This window comes from Cnephaeus nilssonii, assembly GCF_951640355.1.
Source record: "Cnephaeus nilssonii genome assembly, chromosome: 9".
NCBI lineage: Eukaryota > Metazoa > Chordata > Mammalia > Chiroptera > Vespertilionidae > Cnephaeus > Cnephaeus nilssonii.
Window position 1 is genome coordinate 4701882 of NC_137080.1, and position 27637 is coordinate 4729518.

At 41.0% G+C, this 27637-nt stretch overlaps 1 protein-coding gene across 2 annotated transcripts in view; it reads left to right on the plus strand.

Moving 5' to 3' along the window:
* Positions 1-27637, plus strand: part of SERAC1 (serine active site containing 1) — a 35111-nt gene extending 7474 nt beyond the window's left edge. Inside the window, exons 2-17 of one of the 2 annotated variants that reach the window (XM_079779938.1) lie at positions 541-632; positions 3206-3242; positions 5489-5625; positions 6974-7063; positions 8617-8748; positions 10754-10875; positions 11876-12004; positions 12468-12581; positions 14204-14366; positions 15654-15804; positions 17264-17399; positions 18622-18716; positions 20088-20185; positions 21272-21454; positions 22664-22807; positions 24247-27636. In XM_079779938.1, coding sequence (XP_079636064.1) covers positions 542-632; positions 3206-3242; positions 5489-5625; positions 6974-7063; positions 8617-8748; positions 10754-10875; positions 11876-12004; positions 12468-12581; positions 14204-14366; positions 15654-15804; positions 17264-17399; positions 18622-18716; positions 20088-20185; positions 21272-21454; positions 22664-22807; positions 24247-24383 — 1959 coding nt within the window. In that variant the 5' untranslated portion in view covers position 541 and the 3' untranslated portion in view covers positions 24384-27636. Of the gene's footprint in view, positions 1-540; positions 633-3205; positions 3243-5488; positions 5626-6973; positions 7064-8616; positions 8749-10753; positions 10876-11875; positions 12005-12467; positions 12582-14203; positions 14367-15653; positions 15805-17263; positions 17400-18621; positions 18717-20087; positions 20186-21271; positions 21455-22663; positions 22808-24246 lie in introns of both variants that reach the window. The other variant, XM_079779939.1, reaches the window with a different exon arrangement.

The window sequence follows — 27637 nt, forward strand, 5'->3', positions numbered from 1 at the left end:
TCTACTTATATGCATATATATTTTTAAAAGTCATTAAAAGTTTAAATTTCTATATTGACATTATTATTGATTAAAAATTTTTTTTTTTTTTGAGAGAGAGAAACATCAGTTGGTTGCCTCCTGTGCACTCTGCAACCTGGGGATCTAACCCGTGACCTAGGTGTGTGCGCTGACTGGGAATCGAACCCACGACTTTTGATGCATGGGATGACGTTCCAACAAAGTGAGCCACTCGGCCAGGGCAAATTCCTATATTGATGTTCTGATTAATAACCTGTGTTTTCCAGTTTCTTATTAATCATTGTTCACAATTGCACAGAGCTTGAAAAATAACCAAAGTACTAGTAAAATATTCTAATAAGTCAGCTTTAAGTTTTTAAGGGAGAAATATATTTTTTTTAATTAAGAAGTTTTTTCCTGGTCTTGAAAAATCTAACCCTATGCCTAATGCACTGTGATTGTGACATGTTCTTATGATTAAAAGAAGTGTTTTTAATTAGACACTAAACTAAATTTATAATAATTGTTCTAAATACACAGAATGTCCCTGGCTGCTTATTGTGTCATCTGTTGTAGAAGAATGGGAACCTCAACTCCTCCTCCAAAGAGCAACACATACTGGAAAGATATCAGTGAGTAGTTTAAACAATAATGTTTCCTCATAGGAACAGTGGCCTGTTGCCAGGGTGGTAGGTTGCCAGGGTAGTCCACAAAAGCTTATTGAACCCACGATAAATCTGAGCTCTGTTTATGTCTTTTCTAGACTAATGGTTCACCCCCAATTGGTAGGCCTAGAGCTATGCACACTCCTTTTTCTTGGGAATCTTTTCCCTCCCACGTGCTTCCTGTTAGATTCATACTAATCCTTCTGAATTTAACTTAAGTATTACTGCATTCTCATTCAGCAGCTATTTATTATTTAAACTCCTGCAATGCACAGTGCCAGGCACATGTATTAGTAGTGAGCAAGGTAGATGTGCTTGCTTTACGGGACCTTAGGATCTAGCACTCATCTGTGTTTATTTGTAAGTCTTTATTTACCTTATTTATCACTAGTCTTTATTTGTAAAATGAGAAGACTAGCCTAGATCACCTGTCTGTTATGTGCCAGATACTATCCTATCCTACCTAGTCCCTAAGGATACAATACAGACACACCTCAGAGAGATGGCAGGCTCGGTTCCAGACCACTGCCGTAAAGCAAATGTTGTAGAAAATCGAGTTACACCGACTTTTTGGTGTTCCAGTCTATTAAGTGTGCAGTATTGTTATGTCTAAAAAATGTTATGTACCTTAATTTAAAAATACTGTTGCTAAAAGATGCTAACCATTATCAGAGCCTTCAACAAGTTGTAATCATTTTGCTGGTGGAGTCTCTTACCTTGGATTTGTAAAAACTGCGGTAAAGTGCAGTAAAATAAGGTGTGCCTGTATTGAATCACACAAAGTCCCTGTTCTCACAGAGCCTCCTTTTGGTCTTCACATAGATCCGTTTTTAGGGTAGATCCTCTTCATCTAGAACATTTTAAATAGAAAAGGGAACTTTTCTCTCTCTCATTTCTAGCAGAACGAACTCAAGGGTAGTGAATTTTCTCTAGGGCCCAGTGATGGGGGGCAGCGGTGGAGAAGGAAATAAACTAGCTGCCCCGGCCCACGCTGTGGCGGCGGGAAGTCCGGAGCCATGCTGGAGTGAAACTGTCCAGAGGAGCTGGACAGCCAGGACGCTGTGTCGCAGCTTCTGACCTCCTCCCGGCAGGCCTCCTGGAACTGTCCTCTTCCACCCTGGACCACTAGGCCCTAAAGTTTGGGAGGAATGTCCTCTCCCTTGCCTGAGGCCGGAAGTCGCTTGGGGAGAGGTCCTTTTCCCTCAGAAGGGAGGAGATATGTGTTCTTGGCAGCTTGTGTTGAAGCTCTGAACAGAGGGCTACCTCTATAGCTAACCATATACCAGTAGGTAACAGACTTCTGTGAACGGGCCACGGCACCTAACCACCATGGCTGGTATGTCAGTTGTGTTCAGTGCATGTAACAGACTTCACTACCATGGCTTAAGTAGTAGGGTTTTCATTTTTCTTAACAGGAACTCAAGACTGAGACAGTTTAGGGCAGGAATTGCAGTTTAGCAATCCTCTTGTCTTCCTCCCCCATTTCTTCTTTTTTTTTTTTTTAAAGAGTTTTTCTTTTTCTTTTCTTTTTAAAAAAATATATTTTTATTGATTTCAGAGAGGAAGGAAGAGGGAGAGAGAAAAACATCAATGATGAGAGAGAATCATTGATTGGCTGCCTCCTGCATGCCCCCCACTGGGGATCGAGCCCGCAACCCAGGCATGTGCCCTTGACCGGAATCGAACCTGGGACCCTTCAGTCCACAGGCCAACGCTCTATCCACCGAGCCAAACCGGCCAGGGCTCCCCCATTTCTTTATTGTCTTCATGGTCACAAGATGATTGCTGAATCCCTGGACATCAAGAAGGCAGCCAGTCAAAAGCTATCTTATGAGGCTTTGTCTTTTTATTTGGGAGGGACCCTGTAGACTTCTGTTGTTATCTGACCGGCTGCCACTGTGTTGCACAGCCATCCCTAGCTGCGGAGGAGGTGGGACTTAGATAGGAATCAGGTTGTGTTGGGAAGGATGAAAGGGTTTATATGTATTAAATAGGCAACTACCTGTGTTTCCACTAGGGTTTTTAAAAATATTAATAAAAGTGTTTTCAAAGTTTCCAAACAACTTGTAGAATGTAACGTGTATTTAAAATGGGGCTATAACCACCAATTTTAACATAATTACTTTGGAAAGAGTCCTTTCGTATCCCAATAGACAACCATAGTCCCTCAATGTAGTCTTTGTAGTGAAAGGGAGAACTCTCCCCGTCCCTTTATGTAATGGGATGTGAACTAAAAGGAGTCAGCAGGGAAGTTAGCTCCCGGGACGTGGTGTTCAGTGGGAGCACGGGGCCTGGCAGCACCGGCAGCGCAGGGGACTCGGGCCTTGCTGATGGGGTGGGGACGGAGGAGGGAGACAGTGAATGTGAAATGAGGTTATATTTTTGCACCCAGTTTATATCTGGGGATAGTAAGCCTGGTGTTGATAGCAACTGATTATATATATTAATGGAAAAATATCAGTCACTTCTTATCTGAATATGCCTATTTCCTGTCATTTTTAAAATGAAATTAATCACATTGACTTTTTTTTCCTTTGAAGGAAACATAATAAAGTTGACTGGATCACTTATTTTAGGGTAAGTGTCAACAGTGAAATACTAATTGGCTTCATTATACTATTATTTGAAATCTCAATGGAAGTGATTTACAGGTAAAATGGGGGAGTGAAAGGGTATAGATCTTGGAATTAGGTGGATTCATCACTGGTTAATCACTGGTTGTACCACATCAGTGTCATATTGCTCCAGTTACTTTACCTTCTGAGTATTGATTTCTCTTGATCCAAGTGTACGATGGGGATCCTGCCCACCAGCACTGTTACTCCGAGGAAAGCACCTGACACTGCAGAGCAGGGACTCACTAAGTAGCTGTCACACACCTAAAACCACATCTGGTCTCGGGTTCTAAAGTGGGTGAAGAAGGTAAAAATCAACTATAGTCAAAATTAGTTTGGAAAATCCTATGAATCACCATAAAGCTCTTATGAAAGGAAATTGAGGCTGACTTAGAAAAAGCAATTGATTGACATCTCCCATCCTGTGCTATTTTAGAGGCACTTGTTTAATGAATGGAGAGACTCTCTGAAAATTGTATTTTCATTCTCTTTTCCTTTTTTTCAGGGGTGGGGGGTGACATATGTTAAATGTATGTCTCATACTGCTCTAGTATTTTTGTTAATAATAGTCTATAAATATAAAATCAACTCTTGATGCTAAAATGATAAAGGAGATATAATTGCCATTTTATCCAAATATGTACATTTCTCCATGACATTGTAAGGTCAGGCAAAACATATTTAGATGATTTTTCCCTTTGACTTATTCTAGGCAAAAGCTAAGTGAGTACTCTTTTGTAAAGTAGTTTCTTTGTTTATATCATAGTTATATTCAGGAATAGAATGGAAATTAATCACAATTTTTTATTTTTTTATTTTATTGATTTTTTACAGAGAGGAAGAGAGAGGGATAGAGAGTTAGAAACATCGATGAGAGAGAAACATCGATCAGCTGCCTCTTGCACACCCCCTACTGGGGGTGTGCCCACAACCAAGGTACATGCCCTTGACCGGAATTGAACCTGGGACCCTTGAGTAGGCAGGACGACGCTCTATCCACTGAGCCAAACCGGTTTCGGCTTAATCACAATTTTTAATAAAATATTTTGTCTTTCAAGGAAAGCATGATAAAATACTGAATCCTCTTTTTGGCTGGTCAGATTGATCCCCAAGAGAGAAAAGGGTTCTTTTCAGCCTTGTCTCTCTTCCTCTGCTGCCAGCCAGTGTCTGGCCTTTCTGTCTTACCTGCTTTTGCTTTGGGTTAGGAAGTTCAGGAGAATGCTCAGTATCAGTAATAATATACTGAGGGCAGCCTTTGTGTCTGGATCAAGGGAGTGTGCAAGTCAGTCTGATTCAGGGGGGAAAAATTCATTTGGGGATACGCAACAAACAACATCATAGGTGACATTTAAAAACTGACTTTAGGTATAACTTAGGAGAGGAGAAACTTTCATATGGTGGTGATCGAGTACAAATTGACTAATCTTTTAAAACAACAGTTTGGCATTATATAGTAAAGTGGAATCATAATATGCTGTCAGCAAGTCTGTAATTCTGCTTCTAGATATGTACTCTACAGGAACAAACACGTGTGTATAGTGCACCTGGGTGTGATGTGCAGTGGTGTTTGTAATAGACCCAAACTACAAAGTCCCTAAATGCCCATCTGTGGTAGAATGGGAAAATAACGTGTGGTCTATTCATACAGTGATGAATCACAACCACAGGAAAGTATAAATGCATGAACTAGATACATGCAGCGACATGGATGAATCTCACAGAGGACTGAACAAAGAATACCCAGTGTGATTCCATTCTTGTGAAGTTCACAGGCAGCAAAACTGTTGTTTAAGGACCATATGTAGATGGTAAACTATGAAGAAAAACAAGGCTATTATAATAATGAAGTCGGAATAATAATTAGCTATGGACATGAGAGAGAGAGTCCGGATCAGGAAGGGACCCACTGTGGGCTTCTGGGATACTTGCTATTGAAGTTCTGTTGTTGTTGTTGTTTTGCCTGGATGTAGGAATGTAGCTCTTTATTATTATTTGTTAAACTGAAATATGTGTATACCTTTATATACTTTGCGTATACATAAATATATGGTATATGCAAATTATTGCATATGTATTATGTTTTCCAATAAAAAAGTTAGAAAAGTTATTATCTTTTTAAGTTAACTACTTAAAGCTTAATAAAAGAGTGACTCTTGTGTTATGTTTAGATCATATATTTAAGATTAATTTTTTTTGTTTCTTTTTTAGAAGTTCTCTATTTCTTACATATGAACTTCTGGCCCTGAAGAAGTCTTTGACATTAGATACTCAAGTGGTAGAAAGAGAAAAAATGAAGTCATATATATGTATGCACACAGTTGTTCTAGATAAAAGAGAAAATTATGGTAAGTTTTATGGTAATCTTATTTTTGTGACAAATGGAAGCCAGTTATTGAATTTAGAAATGAATATTTAAAACACAGTATAAATAAGGTAGGTTCAGCTAACTTTAAGAATCACCAAACCCTGTGAGAACCAAGTTCCTAAAGAGTTAATTGGAGCCCTGGCTGGTTTGGTTCAGTGGATAGAGCGTTGGCCTGTGGACTGAAGGGTCCTGGGTTCGATTCCAGTCAAGGGCATGTACCTTGGTTGTGGGCACATCCCCAGGATGGGGTGTGCAGGAGGCAGCTGATCAATGTTTCTCTCTCATTGATATTTCTAACTCTCTCTCTTCCTTCCTCTCTGTAAAAATCAATAAAATATATATATTTTAAAAAGAGTTAATTGGAGCTCAAGTTTGCAGTTCTCCTGTAACTAGGTGAAGTGAAGGCTAGCTAGCTGTTTCAGGATAAACTTGGAATTCCCCACCTTAGTGGGACGTCAGTCCAGAGGCCGGCCCTCAGTTTTTGTCACTTGGAGATATTTCTGATTTAAGGGATTTATTCACTACGCACACTAAACTGGAGAGATGGATTCATAAATATGAATACAGACTTATTTATGGAGGGAAAAATCTGTCTTGAAGGCTAGAAAACCTGTTTCTACTAGTCAGAACATTCCTCTTCTCCATAGTTAGGTTACATGGAAACCTAATTAGTAATCAGACAATTGCTTGGTAAACATGAACTTTGAGAGCAGAGGAGTATCGTTCCATCAAGATGTGGGTAGTCTGGTGAGTCACCACACGTGACTCGAGCTGCGTGTCCTGCACTGTCGGCCGGAACAGCCATGCCTGCTAGTACATGATGATCCCTGAGCGGGCAGGTTCTACTGCTCCCCGTCCACAAGCTGTGTGTATTATCACTTCACCTTCCTGTGGTTCACCTTTTATGGGGTCACAATTTCAGTTACACAGATCATTGTTATAGCTTGTAATTTACCGATATAGTGAAGCTTAATCTCAGCGGGATATCCAAATTTTAGTTTGAGAGGGACTATTCTTAAGGGTCATTTTCCTGAATGTAGCTACTCCTATGCTGTATATGAGGATTTTTGTTAAGGTTAGTGTTTTTGTTTCTGTTTTGTTTTTCACCTTTTCCCTGACTTGGAGAGCAATCTTATTTTGGGATTTAGAATCCTATGTTCCCATAATGGTTTTTGTTGCTTCAATCAGGTGACAGTACAAACAGAAAGATGCTATTTTATATTTTCTTTTTGAAAAAACCTGGAGTTTAATTATATTTCTCTTTGAAGTATTAGAACTTGGCATAAAGAGTACATACTTGATGTTATTTAAATTTGTAAACACTTTAGGACTCATTTACCAGGCGCGAAAAGAGCTTCACAAAACAGTAAGAAGAATATTGGCAACCTCAGCCAAGATATTACGGGGTCCGTTTGCTGGTAAGTATCAAATCTTTAACTGGGAATCCTGATCAGTATTCTTAAAGTCATTCGATGGTCTACCTAAGATATTTCTCCATTTCATGTACTAACAGTTATTATAGCAGTGAAATCTTGGGTTATATTAAATTTTAAGCCTTAATTCCTTGAACAATTTTTTCCTTCCATCTTTGAGAATGTATTGTTGCTAGATATTTGTAAATAAATAATGAGACTAAATATACCCTCTTCAGTATTTAAAATTTGTTAAGAAATCTCTCATGCTTTCTTGTAATGAGAATACTGCATCAAAAATGTAGATTTCACAACCAGCAACTCTACAATGTAGAGCTAGCTATAAAAGAACAGAACAGATCTCTTTCAAAAGTTGACGTCATGAAAAAAAAAAAGTTGACGTCATGAAAAAGAAAAGGTGGAAAGCTTTCTAGAATTAAGAGAGACTAAAGAGGCTTAAATCCTGGTTTCAAAAACCGCTCTCAAATTATTAAGATTAAGATTTCTGCCTCCATACTAGTTAATCAGTTGATTGATTGGTGGCTGTAATTATAATTTATAATGTAAATATAAATTGAAGAAATTTGAATATGGAGTTAGACTGGATTTTAGATAATTTTGGAGGATTTTTTTTGTGTGTTCTTGAGTGTTACAATGGCATTGTGATTATATATAGGAGAATGCAGGCTTATTTTTAGGAGATTCAGTATGAACTATTAAAAGGTAAAAGTCATAGGTCTACAACTTCCTTTTACATAGTTTAGAAAAAATATAGAGATCTATGTATATAGGATGAGCAAATATGACAAAATAAGTTTTTTAATCTAGCTGTGGTAGGCATATGGGTATTAATGTATTATTCTTTTAATTCTTCCATATGTTTGATTTCTTTTTTAAATATTTTTTTATTAATTTTAGAGAGAGAGGAAGGGAGAGAGAAAGAGAGAAACATCGATTGGTTGCCTCCCATATGTACCCCAACTGGGGATTGAACCTGGAATCTGGGTATGTGCCCTGACTGGGAATCGAACTGGTGACCTTGTGGTGCATGGGATGACGTTCAGCCAACTGAGTCACACTGGCCAGGGCTATTTGATATTTTTTTTATAATGAAAAGTTTTTTTAGGGAAAAAGAAAAAAAAAAAGACTACATCAGCTATTATCAATACCTGGAAATAGATTTAACTCTCCTATTGTAGATTTCAAATATTTATAAATGACCACTTTAAATAAATGGGAGGATAGCCCTAGCTGATTTGGCTCACTCTACAGAGCTTAGACCTGCAGACTGAAGGGTCCTGGGTTCGATTCTGATCAAGGGCACATACCTTGGTCGCAGGTTCAATCCCAGGCCCCAGTAGAGGCGCGTGCAACTCGATGTCTCTCTCATACTGATGTCTCTCTCTGTGTCTCTCCTCCTCCCTTCCACTCTCTCTGAAAGTCAATGGAAAAATATCCTCGGGTGAGGATTACAAATAAATAAGTAAATAAATAGGAGGATAAAAATGTTTGTAGCTGTTCACATTGCTCATATTGTCTTTTTCTTTCTTTTTGCAAAGACACTTTTAGCACAGTTGACATAGAAGATCATGAATGCGCCGCGTGGCTGCTCCTGAAGAAGAGCAGGTCAGGTGACAGGACGGCCCGATTGCAGGCTGTGCAGGCCATGTCGGAGGCCCACCACTGGCATGGTAATGACCCTCAGCACATGGCGCACCATTAGCCAGTTCTCCACTTCTGATGTAAAGGAGAAGGGAATGAGATTTTAAGGAAGGAAATAATTCAGGCAATCTAAGAATATATTAAAAATATTTTCAGAAATTAAAAAAGAAACTCTAATGCAAACCCACTGGCCTGGTAACCAGATGTGTTTCGTAAGAACAGCCTCAAAACTGAGGTAGATCTCTTTGTGTAACTTTGTAGTAGAACAAAGTTTTATTTGATTAGAGAAACTCTTGATTCTCATAGTTATGGCCTCATGTTGTATTACATTTTCTTGTGGTTCCTATTTAATGAAATATATTTTAATTGCTTGTTGCACCATAGCATTATATTTGCTTTCACTTGACAATTGGCCTAATACTAATAATTAATTAAATGTATCTGACTCATGTGTATATATCATTGTAAGGGGTATTTAAAATATTTATTTGTATTTAAAACCCACAAGTTTTGCAGTAAACATACTCAGCAAGAGCTCAGATTCTATTAGAGATTAATGTACACTTTGAGTAACATCATCTCATAAAAATGGGTAAACAAATAGAAAAAATAATGTTCTCAAAGAAGTCTCAGAATAAGATCTCTGCCTCCATACTAGTTAATCAGTTGATTGATTGGTGGCTGTAATTATACTAATTTATAATATATATATATATATGCTTATTTCATAATGTTAATGGAGACTTAGAATAAAAATCTTTTTCAAAATCTGCCTTCTGGGATTTTACAGATTATACAGCTTAGACTTACTGTATCAGAAAAGTCAGGGTTGGAGCCCTGGCACGTGTATTTTGAAAAGTTCCCCACACGATCTTGAAGAACTCACCAGATTATGAACTGCCATCATTAAACAGAGTGTCTGCTTCAGTGGTTGGATTTTGCTTTGATGCATTTCTTAGTCTATTGGGGCCAATATAACAAAATACCATAGACTGGGTGGCTTAGGGACAACAGAAATGTATTCCTCACAGTTCTGGCGGCTGCAAGTCCAAGGTCAGGTGCCGGCGGAGTTGGGTGTGTGGGAGGCCCTGCTTCCTGGCTCCTAGCTGGCCATCTTTTCTTTGGGTCCGACCTGGCAGAGGGGCCTGGCAGCTCTCAGGGGTCTCTTTTATAAGGGCACTGATTTCATCATGGCCTACTCGCCCCCAAAGGCCCTCCTCCAAATGCCATGACACTGGGGCTTAGGTTTCACATATGGATCTGGGGGAACACAAATATTCAGTCTGTAGCACCATCGACAAAGAATGGAGTGGTGAATCATGAAGGCTAAGATAAAGTACCTCATACTCTACACCAGGGGTGGGGAATGTCCAATCTGCGGGCCATATTAAGGCCCACGAAATCATTTGGTCTGGCCCTGCCAAGGCATTAGGGGTGAGTTAATTAAATGTTTGACCAAACATAGCAAGCTAATTTTAAGTTGATAATTTTGTATGACCCACACTGATGTTATAAATATCTACATGGCCCTTAGCAGGAAAAAGGTTCCCTACCCCTGCTCCACATGGACATCATGGAATGAAGGGATCATACTGTTACCAGAACAATAGACCTAAATGCAGGGATCATACTGTTACCAGAACAGTAGACCTAAATGCAGGGATCATATTGTTACCAGAACAATAGACCTAACTGCAATTGCAGGTTTTGGAGTAGCAATCAAAACAGTTTTTGAATGCTAGAATTATTTTTAAAGAGAAGATAAATTGGTTCTCACCTATTAACTTTCACATTTGAAGTTCCCCTTTTCAAAAATGTTAGTTAGACCCTGACATACCCAGATACATGTTGAGGAGAATTGTGAGATCAGATATGGAAATGATGGGTATTTAGCTTATTGATGTTGTAGTTGTGAAAAAATACTTGGGACATATAAACTTGTAATTTAAAAATTAGAGTGCTTTCAAGTAGTTTGTCCATTTAATCCTTGAACTCTAAGCCAATCTGGGAGCTAACGGCATACTTTTACAACAGATTACCAGTATAGGACAATTGCTCAAGCCTGTGATCTGAGAACGCGTATTGGTTTGGCACGAAGCCAAGAGAGTGATCTTCGCTTTTTTCTCCCTCCACCTCCTATACCAGCTTTAAATGAAGTAAGTAAATAAAATAATACAGTGAGTGAAAAATTGTTTAATATATAGTCTTCATTTTGGGTGTATAATAAACATTCAAAAAGTAGTTTGTTGGCTACTTTTTACAAGCAAGTAAACATTGTTGACCTGAAACTGTAGTTTTCCTACAAAGATTTCTTGATTCCTCAGGAGATGCTGTTTCTCTCTTATTTTCCCCTTTGGGGTATCGGGTCTCTTGCACCAGAGGATAACTTCATAGCATATCAGCATCCATGAATTGGTCCCTTGATCTAAGGTTGCTTTTAGATTAGTTTTTCTCAACTTCAACACTGTTGACATATTTGGCCAAATAATTCTTTTTATTGGAGGGTGTCCTATGCATTGTAGGGTGTTTAACAGCTTCCTGGCCTCTTCTCATTAGATTCCAGCAGCAACTCCAAGTTGTGACAACCAAAAATGTTCGCAGATATTGCGGAATGTTTCCCAAAGCGCCAAACACAGCTGGAGAACCACTGCATGGAGTTACTGATGTCTGATACATGGAGATTCCAGTTGTTAGCCAGCAGTACAGATATTTGAGCATGTTTCTTGAGTACCTTTCCTAGACTAGAAAAGGAAAAATCTGAAAAGTTGCTACCAGGTTTTGAAGACTAGAAAAACGATTATACTAGGTGTAAGTTACTAGGGAATCAGATAGTAAAGAGTTCTGGATTTTAAAAGCCAGCTAGAGTTAGAAAGTGTAATAATCATGTGAGTCAAGAAGTGAAGTAGCTCAGGAGGTGAAATGTAGAGCTGTACTTGGCGAGAGGTCCTCAGATTGGGTAGCAGATTTGAAAGCAAAGCATTCAAAATTAAATGATCTGTTTACCTGGGTGGGTGACTGTTTTTGAGACTAAAAGCACTAATTTATCTGTGTGTTTTTGTTTGTTTGTTTTTTGCTTGTTTGGCTTTCTTTGTGTACTTTTTGTTGTGTTCAGTTGTTGAGCTTAATTATGAAGAATTTATTTTCCTTTTATTTCAGGATTCTTCCATTGAAGAAGAGCTCAGATGCTTGCTGGCTTCTTTACCTCAAACGGAGCTGGATGAGTGCATCCAGTATTTTACATCTTTGGCTCTGAGTGAAAGCAGTCAGAGTCTGGCGGCTCAGAAGGTTAGCTCATTCTGTAAATATTTCTGCGTTTCCACTCTTTCCAAGGTCTTGTGTCGGTGGCGTGGCTCAGTGGTTGAGTGTCAACCTATGAACCAGGAGGTCAAGGTTCAATTCCTTGTCAGGGCATATGCCCTGGTCGCGGGCTCCACCCCCAGTGTGAGGCATGCAGGAGGCAGCTGATCATTGATTCTCTCTCATCATTGATGTTTATCTCTCTCTCTCCCTCTCTGTTGCTCTCTGAAACCAATAAAAATATATTTAATAAAAAGATTGCTCTCTTCTAGGAATAATTCCATGCTTTCTATTCTAGTAAGCAACAGTTTGCATAGCTAAAGTCCCCATAATATTTAGGAACCTACGTATTAGTCCTTTCTAATACTGTATGTAATACAGAGATTTTTTTTGGTTCAACAAAAAATATTAGTCATGTTTTCAGTAAAAGTTTTAATTTTCTTCCGTTCAGGGTGGCTTGTGGTGTTTTGGAGGAAATGGACTTCCTTATGCTGAGAGCTTCGGAGAAGTTCCGTCCGTGACAGTGGAAATGTTCTGTTTAGAAGCTTTAGTGAAGCATTCTGAGGTAACTTACATTTTCATATGTGGTTTATCTTCATGATCATATTGAAAAAATTACACATGTTCATTTAAGGGAAATTATCCGCATTTATTATAAAAGAAAAAAAAGCTTTTTGCTTGTTGTAAAATTTCTGCTTTTCCCCATTCATTTGTTCAAATTGCTAATCATGTTTTAGCAGCAGTACATGAATTTCATTCCTGCTAAGTAGGTCTAAAAATGGATGTAATCTTACTTACATTTGAAGAAAGCAATGCGTTGTCTAAATACAGCATTTGTCTTTGAGTTATGCTGTCTTTTACTACCTTCCTCAGATCATTTTTACAAGTAATATTATCACGTAGTTAATTTCCATTAAAACATCTGTCCAAGATGTGTCAATATAGAAAAAAGAAAGCACTTGAATGACCAAATTTTAACCATAGCATATGTCAATGATTGTCACACTTCTTGGCTTTACGACAACCTTCCTATCATGATTATAGTTTGATTTTAAAAAGAAAAGAATAGCAAACTTATGGTGCTCAAACATTAGTGCGTAAAAATTACTCACGTGTTAAAAACACACATTTCCTGCTCACCTGTGGCAATTTCCATTTGTTGATGTGGGGTGCAGGCATCCCTGGCGAGGCTGCTGCTGGTGGTTCTGGTCATCCCACGTGGTGAGGAACATCATCCTACACATCCTAAACGCTCCCGTTTAATGTTGGGAACCATTAGACGTGGCTCAGGACACGGCCTTTCTTGGCACCTAGTTCCCACCTGTGGAATTAGGATCAAGGACAAAGCAGAGCTAGTAAAATGTCGGACTGCCAAAGGGAATGGGGGACAACCAGCTTGAGTTTTTGTGATTTAGTCTAGTATCTGAAGCAGAAGATGCATCTGCAGTAGAAGATGCAGTGCATGGAATACAGTAACCTTTCCAGAAGCCTCTCAGGCTATTACACATCACAACCGATAGATGTCTAAAAGGCATATTTTAAATGCATGTAAAATGTGATAAAATTTAATAAAAATTTAGAGAATGAAAATTGTTCCATATACGTGAGTGACATGGTGTCATGTCAGTGAGTACAACTAGAGATGGAAAGAGGCAGGCCATGCCAGCTAACCACAATGACATGCTGGTCATTCTGTCACCTTACCTTAGTATACATATTTCCTTTGGCCTTCTTTCATCTCTTTTCTCTATTAAAAATTCATATTCCCTTTTCTTTCTATTTGTACTAGATCATTCTCTTTAAACAATTTTCTGACTCCTGAGCTCAGACAATCCCAATAGCTGTGATTCTAAGGTAGTTTTAAGCCAATCAAAGTAATCACCAGAAATTGAAACAGTTCTGTAATAACTATGCTGTTAGGTTATTTCTGACCAAGAGCTAAACAGAATAACTTTCAGAATAACAATTTCAGAAATCCTGGTGAGATAACTTATTTTTTTCAGTGATTCTGAAGCACTTCCCATGTCGACAGGGGTTTGTGTGTTAAGTAAGCTGAGGTGAGAGGTTGGGTGGTCTCTCAGGGTCTCTGTCCTTGAGCAGGGGCCACCTGGCTGCCCAGCCGCATGCTGTCACCTGCTTAGTGAATGTGTACGACATAAAGTGGGCTTCCATTATTTATTGTGCTAGATCCCCACACACTGTGATACAATTGAGGCAAATGGAGGCTTGCAACTGCTTCAGAAGCTGTACCAACTTCACAAGGACTGCCCTCAAGTACAGAGAAATGTAATACGCATCATTGGGAACATGGCTTTGAACGAACATCTTCATTCAACTATAGTTCACTCAGGTAACAACTTTATGTGCTGAGGACTCGGGATCCAGTTCTTTGTTCTCCTACCTCCATCTCTCATGATACATTCATTTTTTTCAACAGACTGAAGACTGCTTAGGGCAAGTTATCGGTCCTACAGCATGTTGTTTTAGTGTCGGGGCAAGGAATTGCTTAGTTACTTGGATAATCGACACCTAAGATAATCAGTGTGTGGCAGTCACATGAGAGCAGTTTTTGCTGATGACCACCTAAATGTTTATATCTTTGATGTGAATGGTTATTAGAGACCAAGATCTGGGTGCTTTGTGTGCTTATTGCTCCTGGAGTGTCTTTATTCTTGACTTTTTCAGTGGAAAAAGCTGTGATAAAAACACACACACACATACATACATATCTACAAACATACCTGCACATGTACAGTTGACCCTTGAACAACACAGGTTTGAAGTGTGCGGGTCCACTTATATGTGGATTTTTTCAATAAATACCTGTACTATTTTAGATCCACCATTGGGAGTCCGAGGATGCGAGAGCTGACTGGCTGCGTTGATCTACGCCAGTTTTATAGGGACTTGAGCATCCGTGGATTCTGGTATTCGAGGGGCCCTACAACCAATTCCTGGCAGATACTCAGGGGCAACTTAAGTTCTGAAGAGTCTAAAATTATGTGAAGATTTTCAACAGCATGGGTTGGTGGGACCAGTGCCCCTAACCTCCTCGTTGTTCAGGGTCAACTGTATATGCATATGTTCTTCATTTACATATATTAGAAATAAAGAATTTACATTTAAGAGTGTCTTTTGATCAGAAGAGGGATCGGAAAATTCTATCAAGGACCGCTTACAAATAAATTTTATTTGTTCCTCTTTTTATAGGTTCTTAAGGTAGAAACTGAGATCACTGATTTTAACCTTTTTCTTGTTTCAATTATATATTACTATGTATCAAGCCATCCCAGAACTCACTTGTTGAAACAGCAGTTATGTATTTTGCTCATAAGTCTGAAACTAGGGCAAGGCGGTGTAGGGAAAGCTTATACCTGCCTTACGCAGCATCAGTGGGGCAGCTCAGCTGTGGGCAGTGGATGCACTTTCCAGATCACTTGCTCACAGGGCTTGCAAGTTGGTACTGGCTGTCAGCTGGGAGCTCAGTGGGGCTGGGGCCATTGGCTCCTTTCTACATGCTCCTTTCCGCCAAAGCCCAAGAGAAAGCCAGGTAGACCGAAGGCCATCGTTTTCCGTCTGAAACCTCTGCACCATTCGAGACGGATGATGGGGATTTAGGAGGTGTTCTCTTCACCAGGCTGGGTTTCCTTACTGGCAGAAGCACTGAAGTCTCACCACATTGTGGAGGCCTCACATGCCGCCAGAACCCTGGCTAACCTAGACCGAGAGACAGTGCGAGAAAAGTACCAGGACGGCGTGTACGTGCTGCACCCCCAGTGTCGCACAAGGTGAGAGAGCAGCTGTCCCCTCTGTCCCTGTGGGGATGGGAAGCCCACAGGGCTTCCTGTTCTAATTTATTTCTGCGTAATTTAGAGGAATTAAATACCTTACAGGTAAGAAAGTCACACCTTATATACGGAAAGTTGTCCTCCTCACCTCAGAAGAATCTCAGGCTGCCACAGAGCATGGAAGGAGCCAAGTTCTCAGGGTTCTTTCACATCGAAGGCTTGGGTCCAGGAAGGCGGCCTTCACCTTGCATTACAGGTCGCACTTAAACTGTGTGCGCGTATTTCTTTGTCTCAGAGCACTTTCCACGTAGATTCAATAACTGATCCGGATTGTACAGGTTGTTCTGGATGGGAAGGAGCTAGGACATTATTATTTATATGCAGGCACCCAAATTAGCCTGGGCCTAGGCCTCCAGGGACTGGAAAAGGTTGATGCCAGGTTTAAAAGCACGTGCTAGAAGCAATAAGTCGTAATAAATCTGACTCACACTCCTCCTCAAGGTCATTTCTGGCCACCTTTTCCAGTTGTGTCATTGACAGAAAGGACCACAATGAAAAAGTTACATATTTCTTGGATTTTGTCAGACACTTTAAAATATTAACTCAGAAAAGAGCAAAAACTTGTTTTTTTTAATTTGAAAAATGGATTGCCTACTTAATTCCAATTTGCAAGTAAAATACTATGGTATTTGTGTGCTGCATAGTTGTGTGTGCCCTATAAAAAGATGTAAGTAATATACTATCTACATATTTTAAATGTCATGTCCAAGGAAAGAATATTACTTTAAAATGTCATTAGCAGCCGGCTGGAGTGGCTCAGTTGGTTGAGTGTCATCCCATGAACTGAAAGTTCACCGTTCTATTCCCGGTCAGGGCACAGGCCCAGGTTGCAGGCTCGCTCCCCAGTAGGGGTTGTGCAGGAGGCAGCCGATGGATGGTTCCCTCTGACATCCATTTCTCTCTCTCCCCTTTCCCTTCTTCTCCAAAATCAATAAAAACGTATTTTTTAAAAAGTCATTCGCTCTATTTCTGATAAACATTATCCTTGATAAACTTTTGAAAATCCCTTTTATGCACGCTGACTTTGAAATTACTCTAGCATATTCTTATTTAATTTTTAAAATACTTATTGATTTGTGGGACAGTCTCATTGAGTTCTTTGTAGGGCAATCTGACATGTGTCACTTCTCTCATCACTTAACTCGCTGCAATTGATTTTAATTGGTCCGTCTGGCTAGATGTCCCCATTTCTATAGAGCAGTGAGCACACTCCGTGCATGGCTTTGCCAAAGCTCCTTGGAGGGTTCTTTAGCAAACCTGCACTCCTAAAGCTTGCCTTCATTTTTATCTTATGTCCCGTAACCCTGCTAAGCACCATCCACAGAGTGTGCTATGTAGATTCTCACCAAAACAATAATGTGTTCATTCTGCTTCTTTTTAAAACTCTCTCCCCTGTTAGTCAGCCCATTAAAGCAGATGTCCTTTTTATTCACGGCCTTATGGGAGCAGCATTCAAGACGTGGCGTCAGCAGGACCAGGCTCTAACTGAAAAGGTTTCAGGGGATGAAACCAGGTATACAACATGTTGGCCCAAGGTAAGTATACGGCTGACTCTGGTAGGCCACCTTTGTCACGACACACTGCGTGTCACTGCCTGTTGGAGCCCTCATTGTGACTTGCTTTTCCATTTTTACTGGGGGTTTTTTCTATGCATTGTTTCTTTCCCTTAGTGACACCTGTGGTATGTTACAAGAACAGCTGGGCTTATCACCTTGTGTAATTTGTGTACAGTCTGTGACTCTAAAAGAATATTCCAATAAGTAAAAAAACAAAACAGGGACAAGGGCCAGTAATCATTCACTTCAATTAAAAATATAATACAGCCTGACCTGGTTTGGCTCAGTGGATAGAGCGTCGGCCTGCAGACTGAAAGGTCCCAGGTTCAATTCTGGTCAAGGGCACACGCCCGGTTTGCAGGCTCGATCCCCAATAGGGGGCATGCAGGAGGCAGCCAATCAATGATTCTCTCTCATCATTGATGTTTCTATCTCTCTCTCGCTCTCCCTTCCTCTCAGAAATCAATAAAAATACATTAAAAATATATATATATAATACAGCAAATAAGATATTACATGCATGGTAGTTGGCTAGTTCTATGATTTTAATAATGTCAAAAATAGAAAGACTTTGAAGAAGTAATTCTCCTTTGGATTTCTTTGACATTGTTTCTTCCAAAGAGCTTAACACTGAGATGCAGTCCCTGAGTGGAAGCTCTTGAAGCTCAGTGGCATTGGTGCTGGAAGCATGTGGAGAGTGCCCAGGGCTTGTCCCGCTCTGCCCACTCCCCTTCACAAAGGCTTGTCAGCGGAAGAATGGCTTTTCCTCGGTGGTGACATAGAGGTGTGGTGCTAACGACAGAGCCTGGTCCATAGAGACAGAACTGGGACTGTAATGAATGGCTCTGAGTGCTCGGGCCGAGTCTCTAACCATCAGACCATACTATCTGTCCTGAGGTCATAGCTTCCTGTGAAATGCTTTCAAAAAGCCCATTTGATCCAGACTCAAAACCAGGCCTTGCTTCTGGCTGTAGCAGATTAAAACAGAGTATCCTCTGGATACCTACTGGCCTGACGCTATAAATACTCATGCCACCTGTGACCAGAGACTTGGAAAGATAAAATGCTGGCCTTTTTTTCTGGTCAGTGCGATTTGTAGTCAATATTGCAGGAGTCCTTTAGTTATGAATTTCAGTTACTAGGAAATAATAGGGGCCGTGGAAAGTCATATATGTTCTTTTGTACCTTTTATTTTACGTAGACATGGTTAGCAAGAGACTGTCCCGCTCTCCGGATTATATCTGTGGAGTACGACACCAGTCTCAGCGACTGGAGAGCGAGGTGCCCGACAGAAAGGTAACGGGAGCTTTGGGATGGCGAGGCCCAGGCCACAAGTGGGCCCTCAGGGATGGAGACGGTGTTTTCTTAGGAAAAACTAACCGTTGTTTCTCTCTCTTCTCGAGGAGTTAGCCACACATGAATTAACGCATAGACTTAGGGTGTCAGTGTTGGCTCCTAACGTGGTTCACTCACAGCTACTCTAGTAGGAGGACCATGGACCCCACAGCAAAGCACCCTTCACTCCTGAAGTACACGTGGTGCCTTTTGCTTTTGTGTTCACAGTCACACTGGCTAACGGAAGCACAGAAAACGATGCTGAGCAATAGAGGCTCCTTAGGTCACTTGCATGTCACCCGTGCAGTTGTATATACAGGAAGGGCACGGGACTTCAGCTTAGGACCTAGACGGTTGCCAGTTCTACCTCTGACTCACTGTGTGATCTTAGACAAGTCATTACTTGTCTGGAGAGCTTGGTCTACAAATTGGGAGACTCAGTCTGAGTCTTGGGGTTCTGTATGGCCCCCACCTAGATGCCCATAACGGTGCTGAGGGCGGGGAGACAGGACCCAGGGCTCCTTCCCATTTCACCCAGAGGACTCTGACAAGCCTTTATTCTGAAGAAAGGATTCTACAGGTAAACAGTTGGAAACTTCCAGACCAGACAGTTTTGACATTCCCGTTTTGAAAATTACTTATTTTGAATGCTCTCATTCTAATAACTTTCTGGTATTTCTAAGTAACAAACTAAAATAATGTTTTCAGCCTCAATACAACAACGACTCAGTACAATGACAGCTGCCTTCATGTAGGCCAGTGGTCGGCAAACTCATTAGTCAACAGAGCCAAATATCAACAGTACAACGATTGAAATTTCTTTTGAGAGCCAAATTTTTTAAACTTCTAATGCCACTTCTTCAAAATAGACTCACCTAGGCCATGGTATTTTGTGGAAGAGCCACACTCAAGGGGCCAAAGAGCCGCATGTGGCTCGCAAGCTGCAGTTTGCTGACCACTGATGTAGGCGAATCACAAAAGAGAGGCCACTAATGAGAAAAGACCCATGTCCTAAGTGCTGGGGGCAGTTGGTGTGAGACCAACCTTTGACCTGTGAAAATTGCTAGACTCGTATTAGATGCTCAAATGAGCATTCAAGTACATGAATGACTTGTTCTGGGCTTAGATACTCTCAACTATGCCATGTGACTAAGTTAGAAATGCGGAATGAGCAATTGTAGAAGTTGAGCAGAGAAAATGGGGTATTCCTGACTCCAGATGTAGCTCGTAGCATTGGTCCAATAAACTAAAGTTCTTACCTTAACAACTGGATAGCAAACTTTGGGCCAATCAATAGCCTCCTGTCATGCCTGCTGTTTTCATTTTGTTCAGAAAGTCCATTGCATTCAGGAGCAACGAACTTCTTCAAAAACTCCGAGCTGCTGGTGTTGGGGACAGGCCGATGGTTTGGGTGTCACACAGCATGGGGGGTAAGTGCGTGTCATCGCTGTGAAGCGAGCATTGTGAGGGCATTGTCGGCCATGCAGGCTACCTGAGTTACTGCAGCTCTCTGTCTACTCGAGTGACCCTTTCCCCCTAAATAAATGCTCTTGTGCAGCTAGGGGTTTCAAAATTACTCTTCTCCTTCCGTGCGAGTCCTTTGTCAAGAAGGGGCAGCTAGTGACAAACCATATAAAAGGGATATGAGGTTGACAACTTAATGCTGTCATGTCATGGTAATGAATAAGCATCAGAAGCAGTCCCTGGCTTCTGCAAGCCTGACGCGTGACTGTTCCTGGCTGGTCCCAGGGCTCCCCTCTCTTTCCTGCACCCCAACCACTGCAGAGTCCCTGACTGTTCTAGTGCCACAGCCACAGCCACAGCCCCTTCGTGCCTGCCCACCCGGCCCTGCAGGTGCCCGCTCTGCGGCTCCCTGTGCTCGCTTGCTGCGGGGCATCTCCCAGCCCTGTCCCCAGTCCAGTTCTTAGTCTCGCCGCCCGCCGCACAGAGGGCCTTTCTGCGCTGCTGCCAGTGCACCTGCTGAGATGCGCAGGCGCCAAGTGCAGCGTTCAGCTGAGAGGAAGGCAGTGCCGCCATCTCCGTGACCTTGTGTTTCATTGCTGCTCCACGCCCGCGGGGCACAGAAAGCGCCTTCCTGGGTGCATTTCCCACAGAAGCTTGTTTTGCACGGAGAGTCGGCTTCATGGACTGTGTGCTTTGGAATATTAGTACTGTCCTAACGGTGGGCCGCTGTGGGCAGGATGGGGGACTGGCAGCTCATTTTCGCTTTATTGACGGACACGTAACATAGACCTGATACGCCTTCTGTGGGACAGTGCAGCCTGGGATACAGATGAGCTTCTAGAATCTTGTTTGTAGGTAAGAGTCTGACCCAGAGGACAGGGAGTATTATCCAGTGTTGATACTTTAAGCCCTGTTTATTAGACTACAGAGAATTATTCTTAAACTTTTTAAAGAAAGCTTCTCTTCTCTGTATTTCTTGTTTTGCATATGCTGGGTTTTAAGAGCAATGGAGGTTTTAAGAGCTTCTGCCTTTTTGTCTTCTCCGTGGCCAGGTCTTCTTGTCAAGAAGATGCTGTTGGAAGCCTCTCAGAACCCAGAGATGCGCACGGTCATAGACAACACCCGCGGGATCATCTTCTACAGCGTCCCGCACCACGGCTCCCACCTGGCCGACTACTCTGTGAACGTCCGCTACCTTCTCTTCCCCTCGTTGGAAGTCAAGGAGCTCAGCAAGGGTAACACTGATCTCTGTCCTGAGGGAAACGGGGACTGTATTAACATCAATTGCCTGGGGAGGGAGAAAAAAGACAGTTTCTAACCTGACTAGATCATCTCGTTTTACTATTTGTATATGAATGTGTTTAGACTCTCATGGAAAATGTTCAGTTTGCGTCTGGCTTTTCTTTGATACTTACCCTTTTTGTCTTAAGCCATTGTTTGTTCAAATATAACAATTTTAATACTATGTGAAATATTTAAAAATTTAAATTACATAATGTTTTGTTTTAAGTATAATTCCAAATTACCAATTGCTTTTTTCCATGAATTTGGAAAATCATCAACTGTTAAAATATGCACACGCGTTGAAGATTTTCACCATATCAACTGTAAAGCATTATATACAGGGCAGGGCAAAAGCAGGTTTACAGTTGTTCATAAGGAAACTAACAAATAATAATACAAGAATAAACTCTGGGTTTGCATAGTCACAGCTGTCAACCTACTTTTGCCCACCCTGCATTTGCTTTCATTAGTAAGCGTTTTCTTTTCCTCTGGAGTACCTGTGGGTCAGGATGTGGAGCCCTCGGCTTGAGCTTAATGTGCCAGATGTCTTTCTATTCCTGTTTTCTCTCACCTTTATGCAGAGAGAGTTACTTTATCTTCTGAACCTTTTGTGGAATTTTATTTCTGCAGTCAAATTTTATTTTCATAAGCTGTTTCTTGTTCGTTGACCCATTATCTTTTGAAATCATTCTAAAGAGACAAATTAGTGGGGGTTTTAAGTTTCTCTCTGTTTCTTCCCCGTCCGGTTTTCTGTTCGCTCCTCAGGTCTGACTTTAGGATGTCAGCTTTCCTCTAACACCCGGTGCTTCGTGGGAGTCCTTTCATACTGAGGCTGAGGGATTCTGCTGCAGACAGGCTTCGGGATGGGAGGCTGTGCCGAAGGGTGGGTGTGGGGTGCCAGCCAGCACACGGGGGGACCCCGAGTCCCACACACTAGGGGCTGCTTCCTGTCAGCAGTAATGTGGGAGCTCTCCCCCCAAAACTGGCCACTCATTTTTGCGTTTAGCCCTCTACTCTCAGCTTAAGGAAGTAGAGACGGTAAACTAGCCACCATCCAAATTAGAACCCTGATTTTCCCTCTAAATTTGGAAGGTTAATGTATTTTATTGTGAATTGGATAAACAGAACCTGCCACAGTCTTATTCTCTATAATTTTACAGATTCTCCTGCGCTTAAGGCACTACAGGATGACTTTCTGGAGTTTGCTAAAGACAGAAACTTCCAGGTGCTGAATTTCGTCGAGACACTACCAACCTCCATCGGGAGCATGATCAAACTCCACGTGGTGCCTGTGGACTCAGCAGGTACTCCCTGTGCAGGAACTTGCTGGCCATTAGACACCTAGTTGGCGATACCTAGCATTTAATGATAAACGTCAACTTTTATATTTAGTTTCTCAATTTTAGGGAGATTTAGATTCTAATCCTGTTATTCTTTTCAGCCATAGATTGACATTTCTCCACAAACATATAACTCCCCACCCTTCATTTAGTTGATTAGATGGCAAAGGTTAATTGGCTAACTCTAAATTAGCCATCAACAGTGAACTCTGTTGCATTAAGGTAAGAACACAAAAACTCTTCTATTAGCTAGACTGAAAGGGGCATTTCATTTAAAAGACTGATAACTGCATGCAGAAACCTTAAAAAAAATGAACTAAAGGTATGGAGGCTTTAGTAAATAAATGGAAGATGTATGGAATATTCAACAAAGATTTTTATGGGAAAAACTAACATTAAAAGTAGCATCTCTTCATAATCCTGAAGGTGAGGGAATGACAGGACCTGCTACTACAGTGTATTGCACTGTGCCATCGGCTCTTTGAGAGTAGGGCCCGAATCTTCGTTCTCCTTATGGCTCCTTGATTACTCCGTGATGGTAGGTGACCCTGCCTATGGCTCCCCGGACCCCTCAGCTTGCTGTGAAACCCTTTTCTGATCACCCCGGAAGCGGGCTTAGGTGCTGCCCGGGAGCCCGCAGTGCCCCCTGCAGCCGGACAGTGTGAGGCTGGGCACTTGCTGGGCGGATCTTTGGTTTGCATAACACGTTTTGTCCGCACCTCCTTCCATGCTATCTAAATAAAATGAAAAGCCTTCATACTCCAGTGAAACCTAAGGATGGTTTTCCTCAAGAAATGTGCCGTAGGGTGAGCAGTTACTACTGAGAAGTTGGAGAGCTCAAGGAACAGCTGCGGGTATTTACCAAAAAGGACTTTGGAGCTTAAGCCAAAAGCCAAGTTAACATTATGGATTAACTGCGTGTAGTGACAGAGCCTCATCACAATTCTGTGTGCGCCTTCCTCTGTGTCACCAGGAGGCTCTTTTTCTCCCACACCACCACCAGCAGCCCGGGTATGGCTAGAATGGACCCTATGTGAGATATTCCCATTCTTTATATCAGGACAAGGGAGCTCATTCATTATCAAGTTTTATAATATAAGCTCTAGAAAAAGTGTTTCATTATATTATAGTGATCAGGCTCTATTCACTACTAAATTAGGAAGTATACAAATGAATTTATGAAATGCATAAATTATAATTATACCTGCTGAGAATCCATTCAGGCATGATTAATCAAATATAGTTTAGCTACAGTAAAACTTAGCTAAAGATCCTTTATCTTTTAAGAGTCCCTGTCACAACCAAGTGAACATTTAGAACTGCAAATTTGGCCTCTTTCAATATTCATAGGGGAGAAGCTTGCATTTTTACTTAGATTTTGTTCACTTTTTTGTTTTCTTCAGATTTAGGCATTGGAGATCTGATTCCTGTGGATGTGAACCATCTGAACATTTGTAAGCCAAAGAAAAAGGATGCTTTTTTGTACCAACGTACCTTACAGTTCATCCGCGAAGCTTTAGCCAAAGACCTTGAAAACTGATAATTACCTTCCGTTTTTCATGTGAACACAGTGCAAGAAGCTTGGTGGTCTCTTTTGAAGCAATCGTGCAAACATAGTCACTGTGGCATCGCGTGGTCTGGAGTCTGTTGCAGGCAGCAGAACACTGCAAAGCACAAGCACAGAGTGGCACTCAGAGAAGGAAGGGCTAGACGGAGTCTTTTGGTTTCAAGGACTTCCATGGGTGCCAGTTGATGCTGTGCAGTGCTGTCCCCGGTGAACACGCTGCTGTGGATAGAGAGGACCTTTTGTCACCTGTGACCGCCTATAGCTTACGCGAGCGGAGCACTGATGGCTTCTGAAGGGACAGTGCATCGCCAGCTTGCCATGACCATGCTATTGGGCGAGTACCTAGAATGGGCAGAGCATGATCTAGAACATAAAAGACTTTTTGTTCTGGGATTCCATGTGCTGTAAATTTTTACTAATCTGTAAGGGTAAACCTTTGTCTAACATGTTAACTGTTAGACCTGTTGCCACCCATGGGTCAGTTCCTTGTACGTTTTTATTTTCATATGGCTGAGAACAGATATTTCTCTTTAAAAAATCTAGCTTATAGTAATTCTTTCCAGACTTTAGCTACCTATACTTGTATTTTTCCCAGATAAAGTAGCTAACCCATTATTGATCACAGTGTGAATAAAACTATTCTAAGCCATTATATAGATTAATAATATTTAGTATCAAGAATCTCAGATTCTCTTTAGACCAAATAATTTATCCCTTTCTTTCCTGCTCCTTTAACCTCCAGCAAGTGAGAAATAGGAAATCATGTTGACTTTTTCTAAATAATGACATTATTGAGATATAATTCACATTTCATAAAATTTACCCTCTTAACTCAAGGTTATTTTTAGTAAATTTACAGAGTTGTGCAATCATCGCCACTGATCTCAGAACATTTTTCTCATCCCCCCAAAGAACCCCATAACCCATAGCAATCACTCCTCACCTTTTCTCCTCCAGCCCTGGCAAACACTAATCTACTTCATCTCTATGGATTTGCCTGTTTTGGACTTTAATATAAATGGAATTATACACTATGTGCCCTTCTATGTCTGGCTTCTTTCTCTTAGTATAATGTTTTCAGGGTTCACCCATGAGGAAGCATGTATTGGGGCTTCATTCCCTTTTATGGCCAAGTAATACTTCATTGTATGGATATACCACACTTGTTCATCAGGTGATGGACATTTAGATTCTTTGGAATTTGGGGGTATTATGCTGCTTGAACATTTAGATTCTTTGGAATTTGGGGGTATTATGCTGTTTTTCATTCTCTTGGATGTATACTAGGAATGGGATTGCTGGGTCTTAATAAGCTCACTAGAGGCCCGGTGCATGAATTTGTGCACGGGTGGGGTCTGGCCAGCCGGCCCGCCCCGATTGGGGCTGATTGGGTGGGGCCCGCTGGGGGGAGGGGCCACAGGCAGTTGGCCAGCCGGCCCTGCCCCCTGGTTGAACTCCCCATCGAGGGGACAATTTGCATATTAGCCTTTTATTATATAGGATATAACCATTTTGAAGATGATGGACATTGTAGAATGGGATAATCAAAGCTAAAACGAGTACAGAATCTAGAGGTAAACAGGTCATCAATAAAACCCTGTCAACATCTAATTGTTTAATTTGCAAGAACCTAACAAGTGGCTTAACCACTTGTGTTATTGTGTAGATACAGTGAATGCATGGTTACGAGCTGACAATAGTAACAACAATAAATGCTAGCTAAGGGGATGATATGGGGAGAAGGGGGAGATACATTTGGTTCATTTTCTTTTCCTGTTTTCCATGAACCATGGCAGGTAAAACATGGTTGAAACAATTGTTCATTAATGTAGAGTAATGCAATGAAACCCCACTCCTTAAATCTCTATATAGCTGTTATAGCGGTGCTTTTAAAATGAGGTCTGGGAGAGAGATCCACTGTAGTACTAAATTACATAGTTTTTCAGGCAAGGCACTTACATTTCTTTTTATGCTGCCTATGAAATGGATATAATTGTACACAGGTTGACTTCATCAGTTTTGTGATAGTTAAGTCAATGTTTTTAAAATAATCATTGCATGAAAAATACTTTAAGAACACAAAGTATGAAACATGTATTGGAAATAGTTTCAAACTTAGACCATCAATAAAACGCTCTGGGAATTTGATCAGCTTTGTTTAAATACCCTTTCTGGGGAAAAAATTCAAATGAAGCTTCATATCACCTTCTCCCTCATGTGAAAAGTCACTTTTTATGATCTTGTTTAAGAAGGAAGTAAACAGAATATAGGTGTTACAGAACAAATTACTGAAAGCAAGCTGTAAATATAGCTAGAATGAAAATGAAGTCAGTTATTTTTACTTAAAACCTATTTATTTCTTTGTGGTTACATTTCCCCCAAACCTACCAGATTACATTGGCAGCCCTAAATTTCAAGGGCACCGAGTCCCCTTTTCCCCAGGGTTTAAATTAAATGTCGCCACAGAAAGAGACTACAAAAAGGAGGGTCATGATACCTTTCTCAACAGCATCTCAACCCGTCACCCAGGCTATGCCGACACACAGGATACGGTGGAGGTGCAGGCCTCTGCCCTGTGAATGCCTGAGGGTGGGGACACCAGCATTTACTTCCTAGTGAGAAACATAGTGCAGTAAGACAGTGATGTGTCTCATAATTCACAATGCCCCTTAAACTCCAATTCCTAAAATTTGAGTTTTAGGTATATTTTCCTGAATTTTTACTCCTTCGTAATATCAAATATATTGAATGAGTTTGTTTTTATTGACATTTGGTATAAAAATTATATCCATGAAAAAGTTGAAGCATGTTTAATAAATGTCACTTTAAAGTACTTACTACAACTGATTGTGCCCTTGTATTGGATGTTGAACACTCCCAATAGCTAATCACTTAAAATTGATTGGAAATTTGTTTATGAAAAGGGATATTTTATTATGAACTAGAGGCCCTCTGCCTGGCCTGTACCCTCTTGCAATCCAGGACCCCTTGGAGAATGTCGGATAGCCGGTTTCAGCCTAATCCCCACAGGCCCGATCCAAACAGGAGGGAGCCCGATCCTGTGTGTTGAGCATCATGTCCCCTTGTGGTCAGTGTGCGTCATAGCGATTGGCCGGCCAGTTGATTGGTCGCTTAGGCTTTTATATATATAGATTACCTTAATAGAGCAGAAGACATAAATCAGTTTAATATCTAAGGAATTTTCAAATTTAGAACAAGCCATTTCT